The sequence below is a fragment of the Rhinatrema bivittatum genome, chromosome 4, assembly GCF_901001135.1.
Source record: "Rhinatrema bivittatum chromosome 4, aRhiBiv1.1, whole genome shotgun sequence".
Classification (NCBI taxonomy): Eukaryota; Metazoa; Chordata; class Amphibia; order Gymnophiona; family Rhinatrematidae; genus Rhinatrema; species Rhinatrema bivittatum.
Window position 1 is genome coordinate 97,780,394 of NC_042618.1, and position 17,200 is coordinate 97,797,593.

At 42.8% G+C, this 17,200-nt stretch overlaps 1 protein-coding gene across 1 annotated transcript; it reads left to right on the plus strand.

Moving 5' to 3' along the window:
• Positions 1-479: 479 nt before the first annotated feature.
• Positions 480-15,474, plus strand: LOC115089332 (actin-like protein 7A). Its single transcript, XM_029597423.1, has 2 exons — positions 480-568; positions 13,915-15,474. The coding sequence occupies exon 2, from the start codon at positions 14,052-14,054 to the stop codon at positions 15,303-15,305; it is 1,254 nt and encodes a 417-aa protein (XP_029453283.1). The 5' UTR covers positions 480-568; positions 13,915-14,051; the 3' UTR covers positions 15,306-15,474.
• Positions 15,475-17,200: the final 1,726 nt, after the last annotated feature.

Genomic DNA, 17,200 nt, shown 5'->3' on the forward strand with positions numbered 1-17,200 from the left:
ATTCATTGACTTTGGTGTTTATTGTAAAAATAATCACATCCTACTGTAAAAGCAAAACATGCAGCTCGGAAGCCCTGTGTAGCTTAGGAAAAACAAATAACTCTTCTAAGAGGGAGTTTAGGCCAGCTATGTTCTGACTTGTACAACATATCAGCTTTATGCAATGTTCATCCACCACATTATCCGTTCTCAGAGGTGCAGAGCTGCTGCTCTCTTGACCTCCCCGACATCTGGATTTGGATGGAGGAAGCCCACTGTGCATGACGTCGGCTCATACTAAAAGCAGGAAGCCAAAACTTTTGACCAAGAAGCCGGGCTATGTCTCAGCACTGCCTGACGTGTTTACGTACATAACCAGCTCCTCTCTGGATTTACTGCTCGCATGACTCATGACCTGGTTTTACTGACCTCATAATAACCATGGAGCCTAGTGTTGAGTGGTGACATTTGTGATGTCACCAGAATCCTAAGATGCATCTATATTCTTGCTCACAGTTTCTCCCTTTTTTTTAATCCATCACATGAAGTAACTGAAGTTTTTCCGGTAGATACAGTAAGAAAAAAAGAGGTATCTTATTTGTTTTCATTTATTTTCAAGTGTCATATGGTTTAATAATCTCTAAAGAAATAAAAACCATCTTTAGCCATTCACAGCTGATTTATTCAGAATATTTGATGAAGACTTGTTTCTATTTCATTTGAATCTATGCTCTTAAATCTAAATGAAATGAATTCGGTGGCGTATGAATTATCTTCTAATCAAATAAGATAGCTATTGGTTGAAGAGGGAACTTAATTACAAAAATGAAAAGAGATATGAAGATTTGAAACTAAAGATGGATTTTGTATCATTTTACCTCTTTAGTAGTTCTCCAATTCCTGAATTTAAACAGGTCTTTTTTTGTCTGACACAGCCCTTAAATACAGGCTGTATTAAATGTAGGACTAAAGACCTACCTGAAGCCAGATGAGGCTTTTACCAACTTCCCAGCAGTAAACTGAAAGTGTATTTACATTTACAAGGCATGGAGACAGCACACAACCTGGAAGACAGATTTTTCAAAATAATTTTCTGGCATTTTTAGCCCAGGGCTGGCTCAATGGCAGTGCTGCCAGGCCTAGGACGTGGATTTGAGTCCCAGGGCAGGTGTTCCATTCCATGACTTAAATAAGGACTAGGGATGCTGCAGAGGCAGAGGTCACAGTCCTGGAGCGGGGGAGCAAATAAGGGAAAACATTATTAGCATCATTCAGTGGTGATGCCTATTGGCTAGTCTTAAGGCTCCCACATACCAGTTTCTGAAAGATGCCACATTCTGTGGCCCCAGCCAAGGGCTGTCACTGCAATGGCTGAACTAGAATAGGGCAAAATTCCCAGATATTTGCAAAGGAAGGCTCAAGGAAGCATAGCCAACAAAGGCTGGAATCCCAAATGAACAGGAAGAAACAGCCAAGCCAAATATACAATATAAAAAGAAGTACATTTTACCCCAAAATGGCATAATCCAAAGTAGTGTTTCAACAATGGCAGAAATTGGGCAAACCTGATACATTTTTTACCTTATTTTATATAGAATATAGAAATGAGATTTTCACAGTTAAACGTGCAAGACATATTTGTTGGAGTACAGGAATTCAGAATGGTGGTTCCATACTGTAAAAATGATTTTTGTTTCTGGTGTAGTGTTAAGGTCAGTGTAATGAGATCGGAGCCCCAAAGCTGCTATGAACGCCTGGTCCTCTGAGTTTCTGAATACGGTTTAATTTCTGTTTCCTAATTTAAAATATAACATGCACATTATGGGGCGGATTTTCAGAGCCCTGCTCGCGTAAATCCGCCCAAAACCGGGCGGATTTACGCGAGCAGGGCCCTGCGCGCCGGTAAGCCTATTTTACATAGGCCTACCGGCGCGCGCAGAGCCCCGGGACTCGTGTAAGTCCCGGGGTTTTCGGAGGGGGCGTGTAGGGGGGCGTGTCGGGGGCGGGCCCGAACCGCGCGGCGTTTTCGGGGCGTGTCGGGAGCATTCCGGGGGCGGGCCCGGGGGCGTGGCCGCGCCCTCCGGACCCGCCCCCAGGTCACGTCCCGGCGCGCAGGAGGCCCGCTGACGCGCGGGGATTTACGCCTCCCTCCGGGAGGCGTAAATCCCCCGACAAAGGTAAGGGGGGGTTTAGACAGGGCCGGGCGGGTGGGTTAGGTAGGGGAAGGGAGGGGAAGGTGAGGGGAGGGCAAAGGAAAGTTCCCTCCGAGGCCGCTCCAATTTCGGAGCGGCCTTGGAGGGAACGGGGGTAGGCAGCGCGGCTCGGCGCACACCGGCTATACAAAATCCATAGCCTTGCGCGCGCCAATCCAGGTTTTTAGCAGATACGCGCGGCTCCGCGCGTATCTACTAAAATCCAGCGTACTTTTGTTTGCACCTGGAGCGCAAACAAAAGTAGGCTATTCGCGCTCCTTTTAAAATCCGCCCCTATCTGTATATGGCTAATACATATTCCTTGAACATTAGAGAAAAAAATCTCATTAATCATGGAGGTAAGTCCATAGCTTACAGGGTGCAAAGTCAAGTTGGTTATGCAAACTCTTCTCCTTACTAATGTGTGAAGTCAGATTCTCAATGGCCCTGTATCATTTGAGTAAGCCTGTGTTTATTGTATTGCATACTATATTAATGATATTTTGTTTACCAAGGTGTTAAATCTCCTCCTAAGGGGGAGGGTGTTCAGAGTGGGAGATCTGCAGGAGAGAGAGACAGACAGACAGACAGACAGACTCCTTATAAGGCTTTCAAAGTAGTTAACTATTTATACCACTATAGGAAGGCCAGCTAGTAACTTCAGGTGAGGTTTTGGTTTTAATCTAGGGTTTTGGGGCCAGTTTTACTTGCAAAGTGAGACGTATGAACAGCACAGTAGACCTCGGTGAAGATTTGACATGATTTGGAGTGAGAAAAGTCAGACTAAGAGGAGATTACTTCAATGTTCTCTCGCCCTAGCTTGATAGTACCCTGGTAGAGAGTCCATCTAACTAGGGAAAGTGAACATTGTAGAAATCTCATCCTTGTGTGACTTTACTCACTCCAGATCACATCAAATCTTTACCAAGGTCTACTGTGCTGTTCGTACGTCTCACTGTGCATGTAAAACTGGCCCCAAAACCCTAGACCACCACCAAACCTTACCTCAAGTTACTAACTGGCCCTCCTATAGCAGTATAAATAGTTGACTACTATGGGTGCCACCATAGAGGCTCTTTCTTTCCCTCCCTCCCTCCCTCCCCCTATGCCCAAAACAGAATTTGTTGCAAATAGTATTCACACCACACAATGTGAAATTTATAGAGGGTATTAGGGCCCTAATGCCCACAATAATACATTTTGATGAATGACTCTGTATGTTAGATTTTTGCACCCAGAGTAGAATGCTCAATCTCTAGAAATGTATTGTTCAAACAAAGCCATGACTGGTGATGTTATAAGCAATAAACAGGTGAGATATTAACTGATTTCTTCTTTATTTGCAATACAACCTGCCCTATGCTGTTCTTTATATGCTCTTAAAGAAATACATGTATAATAATGGCTCTGAAGAAACAACATAGAATAGCTATTAATTCAGTGTATTTCCTGGAAATTTAAGGGTATAATTAGCTTGATTGCTGTATACTGTAATATAAAATACACTAAACAAAGTAGTTTGAAGTTTTAGGGTGAGGTTGCCTTTTACATAGGGATGGTAACTTTTGAACGGGCATGTGGGCATACATATACACATGTATATGGGGGTGCGGCCAGATATGCAGCAAATTTATATCCTGCACGCACACATGTGCGCATGTCATCAAACAGCCCTGGCGCACGTATGTGTGCCCCTAATTTTAAGCTTGTGTGTGCACGGTTGCATAAGTTGGCTTTGGGATGCTAAAGTGAAGGAATGCTATAACAGACGTGCATCCAGGCCAAGATCATTTCCATCAATACGTTCACCAGTTTGCCCAGTCTAGAGCTAGGTCCTCCAAACTGTCCTGGTTCTTTAGCCTGAATTTCCCCCAGTTAACCCAGACCTCCTCAAACACTTCATAGATGCCTGGAAATAGTTTTATAAAGACTTACACCTCCTCCATAGCAGAAGGAAATTTGTGCTCAAATATACCTGGGCACATGTCCAAGCACATAGCTATTGGCAAGCATAACTCTTGGCCCCACCCTAGAATGCCCAGGCCCCACCCACATTCTGTCCCTTTTTTTTTCCGATGCAAGATATTCATGCATCAGTACTTGTACACACGTGGGCAGTGGGTGGACACATGCATGTGCTAGATGTGTGCACATCTACCAACTTTGGCACATGCTCGGTTTTTAAAATGCACCTTTCACTGTTCAGTTGAGTGTCACAGAGCAGACCTTTTTATACAACACAACTTCTATGTAGCAAAACACAGGGACGGTAAAGGTCAAAGCAGCATCTGGGCACATATTGATGCGTGCACATCAATGCCAGTGAGGTAGCCAGAACTGTATTTTTGGGTGAGCCCAAGGTTAACATGGGTGAGCTGTAGGCATGCAGGTCTGAGACCTACTAGTTGTAATCTTATTGATAAATAATGGCATATACTTCACCCTACAACGGTTTTCTAAGTAGTTTGCAACAGCCATTATGCATCATGTGCGAAACTTTAAAACATTTTACCTCAATTATTTCAATCACTTACCAGAATAAAAAATTCCTTATTAATCTGTATTATTTTATATGTATTGCAGTTTATAAATGCACAAGTATATCATGTAAAAAGCAAAGAAAACAAACACAGATCCAATCATGTAATAAAACAGAAATTAATGTATTCTTTCATGAATCCTCTTTGCAGAAAACCAGAAATCATCATAACTTCAATAAAATATCATTAATCATCAGAACAGGTGCAGAGCAGAGTTAGAACAATTCACATTACAACCAACATGAAAAAAAATTCAAATTCTGATGTCAACTCTACAAAAAATATCCCTCCACTGTTATTTTGTGAAGTTACACAAACTCCTGCAAAGAAATAGACGTCTAGAACCTTGCCACTCTCAGGATTCAAACAAGAGTAATGCAAATATTACACCAGGCCCTAGAACATTAATATATCACCTACTGGAGTAACAAAACAAGCTGAACTACTACAGAGAAACTACATGCTAGCAGAAATACTGCACTTCAGTCACACACACACAGGCAAAACAGAGACCGACCCTTACCTATAGAAAAAAGAGACTACAAATTAGAAACAGAAACATGCAGACAAAGCCAAAATAGAAAGCCTGAGAAACTAGTCTCTGAACAGTGGAATACTGAAGAGCAAAATACAAAAATATAAGAACTGTACATTCCCAAAGATGGCATATTCAAATAGTTAAAATCTCAAAAAAAATTTTTTTACCTTTGTTGTCTGATCTTTGTATTTTTCTAATCAGTTGGTCCTGTTCTCCTTTTCCCATTTTTCCCTTGTCACTCATTTCCTAATTCCTTTTCAGTGTCTCTCTAATCCTACGTCTTCTTCCCTTACTCCCTCAGACACACACACACACTTTCTCTCACAGGCTCCCTCACACACACAAGCTCTCACTCTCATATGCTCTCCCCACACACACAAGCTCACATTCTCTCTACACACACACATCAGTTCTCATTCTACATGCTCTGTCATATACACACACACACACATTCAAGCTCTCACTCTCTCAACCCCCCAGGCTCCCATTCTTATGCACACACAGACCCACGTCCAGGCTCCCATTCTCACCCACATACACATATTCAAGTTCCCATTCTCACCCACACATTCAAGCTCTCATTCTCACCCGCACATTCAAGCTCCCATTCTCACCCACACATTCAAGCTTCCATTCTCACCCACACACATGCAGGGCCTTTTCATTAGGCACAGCCAAAGTCCTACTTCTGCTGCCGCAGGGATGGGATCTCGTGAAGGCATTGCAGCTCTGGCCCTCCTCTTCGCCGTCACAGGGAGGGGATCCCACAGCAGCCTTGTAGCTCTGGCCCTCCTCTTCACCATCACAAGGATGGGATCTCGCGATGGCCTTGCTGCTCAGGCCCTCCACTTCGCTGTCACAGATCCCACAATGGCCTTGCAGCTATGGCCCTCTTCTTCACCATTGTGGGGATTGGATCCCGTAGCTCCGGCTCTCTTCTTCACCATTGCAGCGATGAGATCCCATGGCGGCCTTTCTTCTTCTGAGGCCTTCCTCTTCACTGTCGCGGGAATGGGATCCTGTGATGGCATTGCTCCAACAGGTCTCTTCTGGTTGGGTGTGCCTGGATCCAAAGTGGTGGGTCACTGCCCACCCAGGCCCACCTGCATCTACACCACTAATCGACGCTCGGCCAGATAAGCGTTCATTTTATAACTTGCACACCCATATGTATGCATGTTATAAAATAGCTAGGGCACGTGCACATGTGCATTCAATTTTGAGTGTGCATGTACCCAGTCATGTAAATCAAGTTTCTAATGCATTAGTCAGGGTATTTTAATGGGCATGTGTCCATGACCAGTTCATCCACCAGTTTGCCCAGTCAACAGTTAGGTACTCCAAACTCCCCTGGTTTAATAGCCTATACTCCCCCCAGACCCTTTAAACCCATCTGAAACAGCTTTTTTTTAAAACTTACACCTCCTCCATACTTTTGCAACAGTGGACTTGGGTGCATGCTGGGGCGCGTAAGTACCTATGCATGCATCTCTTGGCCACACGCCAAAATGCCCAAGCCCTGCCCAGACCGCACCCCTTTTTGAAATCAAGTGAGATGTCCATGCTATGGGAGATATGCATGCATCTAAGTGGCTTTTAAAATTTACTCGGCGCTCGTAAGCCCAACTTGGGCTTGCATCACCCAGTTGATGCACATGCTGGGCTTTTAAATTCTACCTCTAAGATGGTAACTTTGAAATGGGCACGCGAGCATACATATATAGGTGTGTGTCAGCACATGCCCAAATATGTGGCAATTTTTATAAAATGTGTTCACATACACACGCATGTTATAAAATAGTCTAGGTGTGTGTATTTGTGCTCCCAGCACAGTTTATGGATGCACAAGTAATGGTACTCTATAACAGACACACGTCCACCCAATGACCAGTTTTACCAGTTCATCCACCAGTGCTCAACTAGGACCTCCAAACCACCCTGGTTCATTAGCCCTCACTCCCCCAGTTAAGCTAGACTCCTCAAACACTTCCTAGATACCTGGAAATTTGAAAATTCAAATTTACACCTCATCCATAGCAGAAGCATGTTGAGTGTCTCGGCCACGGCAGGACCGCGACTGGGCCTACTCAGCTCCAACGCCTGGCTCCCGGACCTGGCCCATACTCACTGGCGGTAGTGGGCAGCCGCCTGCGCTCCTGCAACCCTGCTGCCTCCTCGGGTGTTCCCAGTCCCTCTGTGGACCTCTCCGGCTCCCGGCAGGTCTCCCCACATGTGCTGCGGGGAGACGCCACCATTCAGCATCCTGCCTCCTCCTAGGCATGCGCGCACCTCATTAACCTTTAAAAGGGTCACAGTGCGAAACTAACCCGCGGCCCCAGATGATGACATCATCAGGCCCTGCTATTTAAAGCAAGGCCCACAACTCATTCTTTGCCTTGGCAACAGGTCTCCACGCTAGTCGTGTGCTTCATTGCTTGTTCCTGACTTTGTTCCTGGTTCCTACCTAGCCTTTGCCTTGGACTGACTACTGGCTTTGACCCTTGCTTTGTTGGACCACGCTCAGGACTGATTACTGGCTTTGATCCTTGCTTTGTTGGACCTTGCTCAGGACTGATTACTGGCTTTGACCCTTGCTTAATTGGAAAACGCTCAGGAATGATTACTGGCTTTGACCCTTGCTCCACTGTACCTCACCTAGCTCTGCTGCCTGCCCCGACTCCAGTCTGTTCCTTACCTCGCCTCTGGTATCTCCTTGGACTTGGCATTATTAGGCTTTGGCCTTCTACAACCAGGGTGCCACCTACTCTTGTTTTCTGGCCCGTCATTGCCACTCAGGTCTCTGGATCCCTGCCTCGTCTGGACCTGTCTAGGTCCCTCCGATACCTCTGCTAGTCCTTGGCTACCTGCTAAGAACATCCACTGGGAGTTGTCTCTCGGTGGCCTGCCTAAGACCAGCCAGCCCTGGCCTACTCACCTCCAATGCCTGGCTCCCAGATCTGGTCTGTCCTCACTGGCAGCGGTGGGTAGCCACCTGTGCTCCCGCACCCTCACTGCCTCCTCGGGCACTCCCAGTCCCTCTGTGGACCTCTCCGGCTCCCAGCGGGTCTCCCCACGTGTGCCGCGGGGAGACGCCACCATTCAGCGTCCTGCCTCCTCTGTCAGCCTTTACACTAACCCACTATTTAAGGCAGGGCCGCTACTCATTCCTTGCCTTGGCAAAAGGTCTCCACGCTAGTCGTGTGCTTCGTTGCTTGTTCCTGGTTCCTGTTCCTGACTCCGTTCCTGGTTCCTACCTAGCCTTTGCCTTGGACTGACTACTGGCTTTGACCCTTGCTTTGTTGGACCACAATCAGGACTGACTACTGGCTTTGACCCTTGCTTTGTTGGACCACACTCAGGACTGATTACTGGCTTTCACCCTTGCTTTGTAGGACTACACTTTGGACTGATTACCGGCCTTGACCCTTGCTCCACTGTACCTCACCTAGCTCTGCCGCCTGCCCCGACTCCAGCCAATTCCTGACCTCGCTTCTGGTATCTCTTTGGACTTGACCTTGCCAGGCTTCGGCCTTCTATGGCCCACGTGGCACCTACCCTTGCTTTCTGGCCCATCATTGCCGCCCAGGTCTCTGGATCCCTGCCTCGTCCGGACCTGTCTAAGTCCCTCTGATGTCTCTGCTAGTTCCTGTCTACCCACTAAGAACATCCACTGGGAATCGTCTGACAGAAGCCCGCCTAAGACCAGCCTGCCCCGGCACCCAAGGGCTAAACCTGCAGGGAACAAGGGCTAGTATTGGCGAAGTTCCAGTTGGCCTCCATCTCCAAGTCTGCTCCACCTCTCGATGGTGGGGACCCGTTGGGCTTGCCCTACGGGTAGCATCAACCCCACCTCGGGCCAAGGATCCACCACCAGTGCAACAAAGCAAGGTTATGTGGCACTGGACCTGGACACAAGTCCATGCACATAGCTACTTGGGCGCATGTCTCTTGGCCTGCCTCGAAACACCCACACTCCACCCACATTCCGCCCCTTTTTTTCTGATGGAAGATATTCACTCATCAGCACTTGTGCGCACATCTAGCCATCTTATAAAATCGGGTGGACATGCACAAGTGCTAGATGCGTGCTTAGCTCCCGAATTCAAATAAACACTGATTTGGCCAAGAAAAGAACTATGTTTGTATTCTCTAACAACCGTCATACATGGCCACAGGCAGCTGAAAAGCTCATGTGTGTAAGCTTAAGTAGCTGCTGGGCTGAATAATCATAGGTTGCAGGAAGAATTATAGAAGCGCTGTCACAGTGTGCGAACCAACTACTGTGTGAGCACTTATCTGTTTCCACGTGTGGCAACTGAGTGTGTATAATCCTGAAGGATTGCTCCAACACTGCGGTGTTTCGGAGTATTGGACTCCTTCCTCAGGGATCCTCCAGGTGGAATTATACTTGTGCTTCTGTACGGAAACAAAAACAGTCCTTAAGTATGCCAAAAAGGCTAAAAATAACAATGGTGAATTATCAGGCTGGTGAAAGGAACTTACGGAGCCTTATAGTTGCAGACAATATGTGCGCTCGTGGAAAGTCGCTGAAAGAATGCAAAAGATAATAAATGTACAAAAAACCTTCTGATTTGTATGCCTTATAATGAACCAGGAAAATGTGATTGCGAGGGCAATCACTATGAAGAAAGTACTTACGTGCACTAAGATAGTGCAGCCTCACGGCGACTCTGCTGCAAACTGACAGGCGAAGCGCTGAGCGAAAACGCCGGTTTTAAAGGGAAATCCTCCGTGTAAAAATGACAGAAGGCGGAAATGACGCGGGTGAGCCGATTGCAGGGGAGGGACTCAAACTCCATATAAGGGCAATGACGTCAAAAGGAGGCCATTTTGAAACGAGATTGCAGGCGGGGAAAGCTGTGTGTTAGTAAACTCACCATATAAGGGCAATGACGTGGAAGAGCGGCCATTTTTAAAATAATAGAAGCAGAGGAAACTACAATACGCGGGAGAAAAGCCCTGTATATGGGTGATGGCAAATGTGAAAAAGAGACAAGTACTTATAACAACTTGGGATCATCTGGGAAAGAATTTGTATGGGTGAATCCATCGCACGCTGTTAGTATGTGCAATGTGTCTGTTGAAGAAACCATAAACGGTGAACTAAAAGACGGAACCCTGTAGGTCAAATCAAATGAGGGAAAACCATTCCACTTTTTCATTGAGACCTCGCGGTTCTGTGGAACAAAGACGGAAAATCCAGCGGTTTTCTTTATAATTTAGTTGTGCAATTCTGTCCCCACCTCTCCAATGCATTGGAGAGGTGGGGACAGAACCGCGAGGTCTCAATGAAAAAGTGGAATGGTTTTCCCTCATTTGATTTGACCTACAGGGTTCCGTCTTTTAGTTCACCGTTTATGGTTTCTTCAACAGACACATTGCACATACTAACAGCGTGCGATGGATTCACCCATACAAATTCTTTCCCAGATGATCCCAAGTTGTTATAAGTACTTGTCTCTTTTTCACATTTGCCATCACCCATATACAGGGCTTTTCTCCCGCGTATTGTAGTTTCCTCTGCTTCTATTATTTTAAAAATGGCCGCTCTTCCACGTCATTGCCCTTATATGGTGAGTTTACTAACACACAGCTTTCCCCGCCTGCAATCTCGTTTCAAAATGGCCTCCTTTTGACGTCATTGCCCTTATATGGAGTTTGAGTCCCTCCCCTGCAATCGGCTCACCCGCGTCATTTCCGCCTTCTGTCATTTTTACACGGAGGATTTCCCTTTAAAACCGGCGTTTTCGCTCAGCGCTTCGCCTGTCAGTTTGCAGCAGAGTCGCCGTGAGGCTGCACTATCTTAGTGCACGTAAGTACTTTCTTCATAGTGATTGCCCTCGCAATCACATTTTCCTGGTTCATTATAAGGCATACAAATCAGAAGGTTTTTTGTACATTTATTATCTTTTGCATTCTTTCAGCGACTTTCCACGAGCGCACATATTGTCTGCAACTATAAGGCTCCGTAAGTTCCTTTCACCAGCCTGATAATTCACCATTGTTATTTTTAGCCTTTTTGGCATACTTAAGGACTGTTTTTGTTTCCGTACAGAAGCACAAGTATAATTCCACCTGGAGGATCCCTGAGGAAGGAGTCCAATACTCCGAAACACCGCAGTGTTGGAGCAATCCTTCAGGATTATACACACTCAGTTGCCACACGTGGAAACAGATAAGTGCTCACACAGTAGTTGGTTCGCACACTGTGACAGCGCTTCTATAATTCTTCCTGCAACCTATGATTATTCAGCCCAGCAGCTACTTAAGCTTACACACATGAGCTTTTCAGCTGCCTGCGGCCATGTATGACGGTTGTTAGAGAATACAAACATAGTTCTTTTCTTGGCCAAATCAGTGTTTATTTGATTGTTGTGTATTTTTGGCTTATATTAGAGTACCATATTTCTACTGATAGCTCCCGAATTCGGCACACATCCAACTTTGAAAATTCACCTTTAAGGCCTTGATTTTCAAAAGCATTTACACACTTAAAACTATTTTTTATATGCATAAATACATGTTACTAGTGTAAGTAGGCTTTTGAAAATTGCTATAATATATGCCATTGAATTGTCAATAGGTTTTACCCACTTTATATGCAGTTAATTCAGGTAAATGGCTTTTGAAAATTGTTACAATGATATTAAATTTACACACATAACTCCTTTCAAAATTTACCCGCATGGCTAAAATGTAATCCTAACCTTGTCCTAACCTTCCATACTGTAACTCACCTTGAAACAGCATTCTAATCCTGAAATTCCGACTTAATATACCACACTGTAATCCACTTTGAAGCAGCTGATGAAAAGTGAAGGCAGAACAGAAATATTAAATTAAATAAAATTAAAAGATAGTAACTTTCAAATTGGTGCATGGGAACACATTGGTGAATGTGCGCCGGCATGCACCAAGGGATGCAGCAATTTTATAACTTGGACACACAAATGCGCGCATGTTATAAAATAGCTTGGGAGTGCATATGTACGCACAATTTTAAGTGCATGTATATATGCACTTAAAATTGCCTAACCACATAAATCCCACTTCTATCACATACATCAGGGGATTTTAAAAGAAGTACGTGCCCACATTGTTGCCAGGTTCACCAGTTCATCCTTCAGTTTGCCCAGTTAAGAGGTAGGTCTTCCAAACCTCTCTAATTTAATAGTCTACTTTCCCCCCAGTTAGACCAGATCCTTCACACCCCGCAGATATGGCTCATTTTTTGGGGGGGGGTTTAAAATGTACACCTCTTCCATAGCGGAAGTAAATTTATGTGGCACTAGATTTGGGGGCACACCCAGGCACATAAGTATTTGCAAGCACATCTCTTGGCCATGCCCTGGAATTCCTAGACTCCATCCAGACAATGCCCCTTTTCCAAAAAAACTGAGATGTGTGCACAGCGGGAGATGTAAGTGCATCTGGGCGACTTTAAAAATTCATTTGGTGTGCGCTTTTAAAATTCACCATAATATGAGGATCCAAGGGGAAGAAAGATGTAACACTGGAAAATATTTCTTCACAGAAAGAGTGGCGGATGAGTGGAATAGCCTTTCAGGGAGGTGGTGGAAACAAAATAGGTAATAGAATTCAAGAAAGCACATAAGATCCCTAGTTGTGAAGAAATGAAAGATAAATAAGAGATCAACTGGAATCTAAGGCATGCATCAGGAAATAAACTGAGCAGACTAGAATGGCCTTAGACCCTTATTTTTTGTCATATGTTACGTTTCTATCTATTGACTCTTTAAAAGATTTGAAAAACAGCTCCAAATGGAATGTTTTTGCAACTTTTTTCTGAATCTTTTCTCAGATTCCAATCTAGTAGAATTAGAAATAGTAAAATAAAATAGTGTAACATGCCACAATTCCCATAATTTTCAATGGAAGGAAAATAAAACCCATAAATCATTTTTTTTCTCTAACTAGGATATTTTGGGAGTTATGCATGCAAAAGGGAAGCCAGCAGGACTTACTCCTGCTCTCAGCTGATGAAAATATATTTGGAGTAGATACCTTAGTGGAGCAAATACAATCTGCACATGGAGGTATTTGGACAGAGTCCAAAAACGAGCTCCGCCCCCTCTATGCTCTAAATATTTCTTTTCATGCCCTGGCAAATAACTTTTTGAGTGTTTGTAAGCATACTGAATAGAAGACAAATATCCTTTTTTACAACAGATATTCAGAAAAATTCAGTGTTTGGCTACCAATCTCCTCCTGGAGGACAAAACCACTAGAGGTACAGTACAGAAGACTACTGGCTGTAAAACTTAGACTGCTTTATAGGAAAAAGCTGCAATGCAGCGTAACAGCCTTGCTTGCTTTCACAGTGTGTCTCTTCTTGTTCTGAAATGTGTACGTTGTAATATCTAAAATGCAAAATTAAATAACATTTAACGTTATTATATTTCATATTAAAGTACGACTATATTTTTTATAATTGTTTACAATTGCAGTTGAAGCCAAAAATCAGGTAATTTTCTATTAGATATTTAGTTTTTTCCTTTTCTTGTCTTTTAAATATTTATATTTGTCATCTTTCAATTAGACATGCATAATTTTAAGTACTAGTGTTGATGCATCTTGAAAGTCCAGAGCTTTGCAAAACTTACAAATGAAGTTATTTTTTCAGGAATGCAGCTGCACTGCTGATGTCCCAAACAGCGATGTCACCTTCATAAAGAGGTTTTTAAAGAATCATGCATCCTGGCATATCTTTTACCATGGTACAAGAGTTAGAATCAACCAGCATCAAAAACATTACCGAAAATGTCGTCAAAAAGATTTATAACTATGTCTGTACCAGTGGCAATACCACAACAAGGCCCTGCCAAAAGAGCTGTGCTGGTTAGAGAAGGTACAAAACCTAAAGGCAAATGTATGTCAATACCACCTAAGGTAGGAAAGATAGTGAAGGAGACCCTGGCGGTGGTCATTGATATAGGGACAGGGTCCTGCAAAGCTGGGTATGCTGGGCAATCTAAGCCTTCTTATGTGATATCATCGACTGTAGGAAAACCTTTTCAAGAGACTGTTAAAACAGGGGACAATAGAAAAGAAACCTATATTGGACAGGAACTTGCAAATGCCAATATACCATTAAAACGTATCAACCCAATGAGACATGGCATAGTGGTGGACTGGGAATGTTTGCAAGAAATTTGGGAATACATTTTTCTTAAAAAGTTGAAGATTCCTCCAGAAGAACATGCTGTCCTAGTATCGGATCCTCCGCTTAGTCCTATCACCAACAGGGAAAAATATGTGGAGATGATGTTTGAGACTTTCAATATGCCAGCAATCCATATTGCTTACCAATCCAGATTGTCTATGTATTCTTATGGTAAGACCACAGGTTTAGTGGTAGAGTGTGGTCATGGGGTTTCTCATGTGGTACCTATGTATGAAGGTTACACTTTGCCTCACATTTCAGAGAGAGTAGACCATGCTGGGGCTGATATCACCAAATACTTGATGGAGCTATTAAATCAGTCTGGAAGCAAGTTTAAAGAAGAACATTTTCCTTTAGTAGAAGACATCAAACATAAGTGCTGTTATGTTGCTTCAGAGATCCACTATGAAATGGGTTTGCCATTCCGTGAATATTTAGCTGATTATAAACTGCCAGATGGGCAGCTCCTTACCATTGGTAAGGAAAGATTCCTTTGTCCTGAAGCTCTTTTCAAACCATCCATCATAGGATCAAATCAGTTAGGGCTTCACATCCTAACTGTCAACAGCCTTAATAAATGTGATGCCACTATGAAGAGGGACATGATCAAAAATGTCTTGTTATGTGGTGGTACTACTATGTTGGAAGGGTTTCCACAGCGTTTTCAAAAGGAACTGACTAAGCTGTCTCCATATGAGAAACCATTGGTTGAAGTTTCTCCAGATAGGAAATATTCTGTCTGGACTGGTGGCTCTATCTTGGCTTCACTCAAGTCTTTTCAGCAGCTCTGGGTCTATAGGAAGGAATATGATGAGCAGGGACCATTTATTATGTACAAGAAATGTTTCTAAGTACAAAATTTAGAAGGCTCTGCCACTTATCTATTGGGTTGTTTCTCTAAGAGTCTCAAACTAATTTTCAAACGCCATAAATAACATCTGCAGGCAGTGAGCAAACATTTAGATGCTGACAAGATCTTCTTTTTTTTTTTCTAATTAAATAATCTGATTTTGAACTATCTACGTGCCTCCTCATTAGATTTCAAGATATTTTTATTGTATTTCATTTCATTTGATTTAAATGTTCTATGAATTTTAGACTATAAAACAGTATATTTTATGTACTAAGCCAGTGGTGTAATGTGATGAATCATTAGCACTGTATTTTAGCACTTGACAGCTATGCTAAAAAGTCTAACCTTGGTTATAACTTAAGTAAAACTGTAGAGGATGGTACCGTAAAAGGACCTTAAAACTTCTTTGACTGATTCTAAATATGTAATTGAGTCAAATCTGTATATTAGTACCATAAAACGTTATGATATGAAATATGGCTGCGCTCCATTCCCATCATTATCCATTAGTAAAAATTCTGCTATGACAATCGCTCCATTCAGATTTGAGATAAAAGTGAACAGTACTTAAAAATATTTGTGCAACACACTGTAGAAGATGAAGACCTAGGCAACAGGGGAAAAAATAAAGATTCACCAAGGAATCAATCACTAAAGGCAGACTTGGACAAACATTTGGTAAGAAAGCTGTTATCTATGATGAATATTAATAAAGCACCTGTGACCAATATTTCTTCCCTAGGGCATTAAAATTGTAACAGCTGATTATCTGTATTTTTTTAGGGAACCATTAGATAATGGAACTAGTGCCAAAGGGCTCTCATTTGAGGCATTATCTTTTACATAATTTTCAAGCTTTGAAGTTTAGTTAGTGCAATTTTTTATTTTATTGTGAGACTCTGATAGACTTACCTGAAGAGGTAAGTGCAAAATAAATTTGACTCTACTGTTTTGAAAAAGAAAAAAAAACCTAAGGGATGCCAAACAGAAGCACCCACATTTGAGCAGTACAGGAAGTGGAAAACATATGAGAAAGGGGAATAAAGCTTTAAGGTAGAGCAGCCTTTATACAAGTATGGGCACCATATCACTGATCATTACCTGCTAGGGTTCAAAGTCAAATAAAGAACTAATTCTTGTGATATAAGTGAAAGGAAGATATAATTCTGCTATTACTAAAGTACAAGGCAAGGGAGGGAAAGGGGTAAGATTGGAAATGGGGAGAAACTGTAAAAGAAAAATAGATTTGATTGTTAATAGATAGTATGTAAAAGGAGCAATTATGTACCAAGCTGTTTGTGTACTTAATAGTAATACAAATATTTAAACATAAAAGGGAAAAACTAAATAAAGAAATAAACCATAAAGACAGGTAACGATAGAGCAATATTTTTACATCAATGCCTAGAAAATCATTAGAAATTATCATTACGAAAGAGATCAGATTTCATTTTGAGAATACGTGCTTAGTGGTAGCCTCAGGGACTGGTTCTTGGACCACTTCTATTTGTACAATATCTGTGAGCAATAAGGCAGAGGAATGTGGAGAAAATGTTTGTCTTTTGGTGGATGATGCTAAGATCTGCAACAAGGTAGACATGGCTGATGGAACAGATGATATGTGATGCAATCTAAGATATTTGAAGAATGGTCAACTATTTGACAACTAAGTTTCACTAATAGAAAATGCAGTTAAGCATTTTGAGTGCAGAAATTTAAGGAGTAGTACACAAAGAGGGGAGGAGCTATCAATGTCCACAGTACAGGAAAGAGACTTTGGGATGATTATATCTAATGATTTCAAAGTCACACAACAATGCAAAAGGGTTTTAGCCTGAGTTGGAGAGAAGTCAGGGTGAATAGGAAGATACATAATTAGGTGGAATATAAATT

Excerpts from the sequence above, each read along its gene's own strand:
- LOC115089332 (XM_029597423.1), top strand. The coding sequence starts at position 14,052 with ATGTCGTCAAAAAGATTTATAACTATGTCTGTACCAGTGGCAATACCA.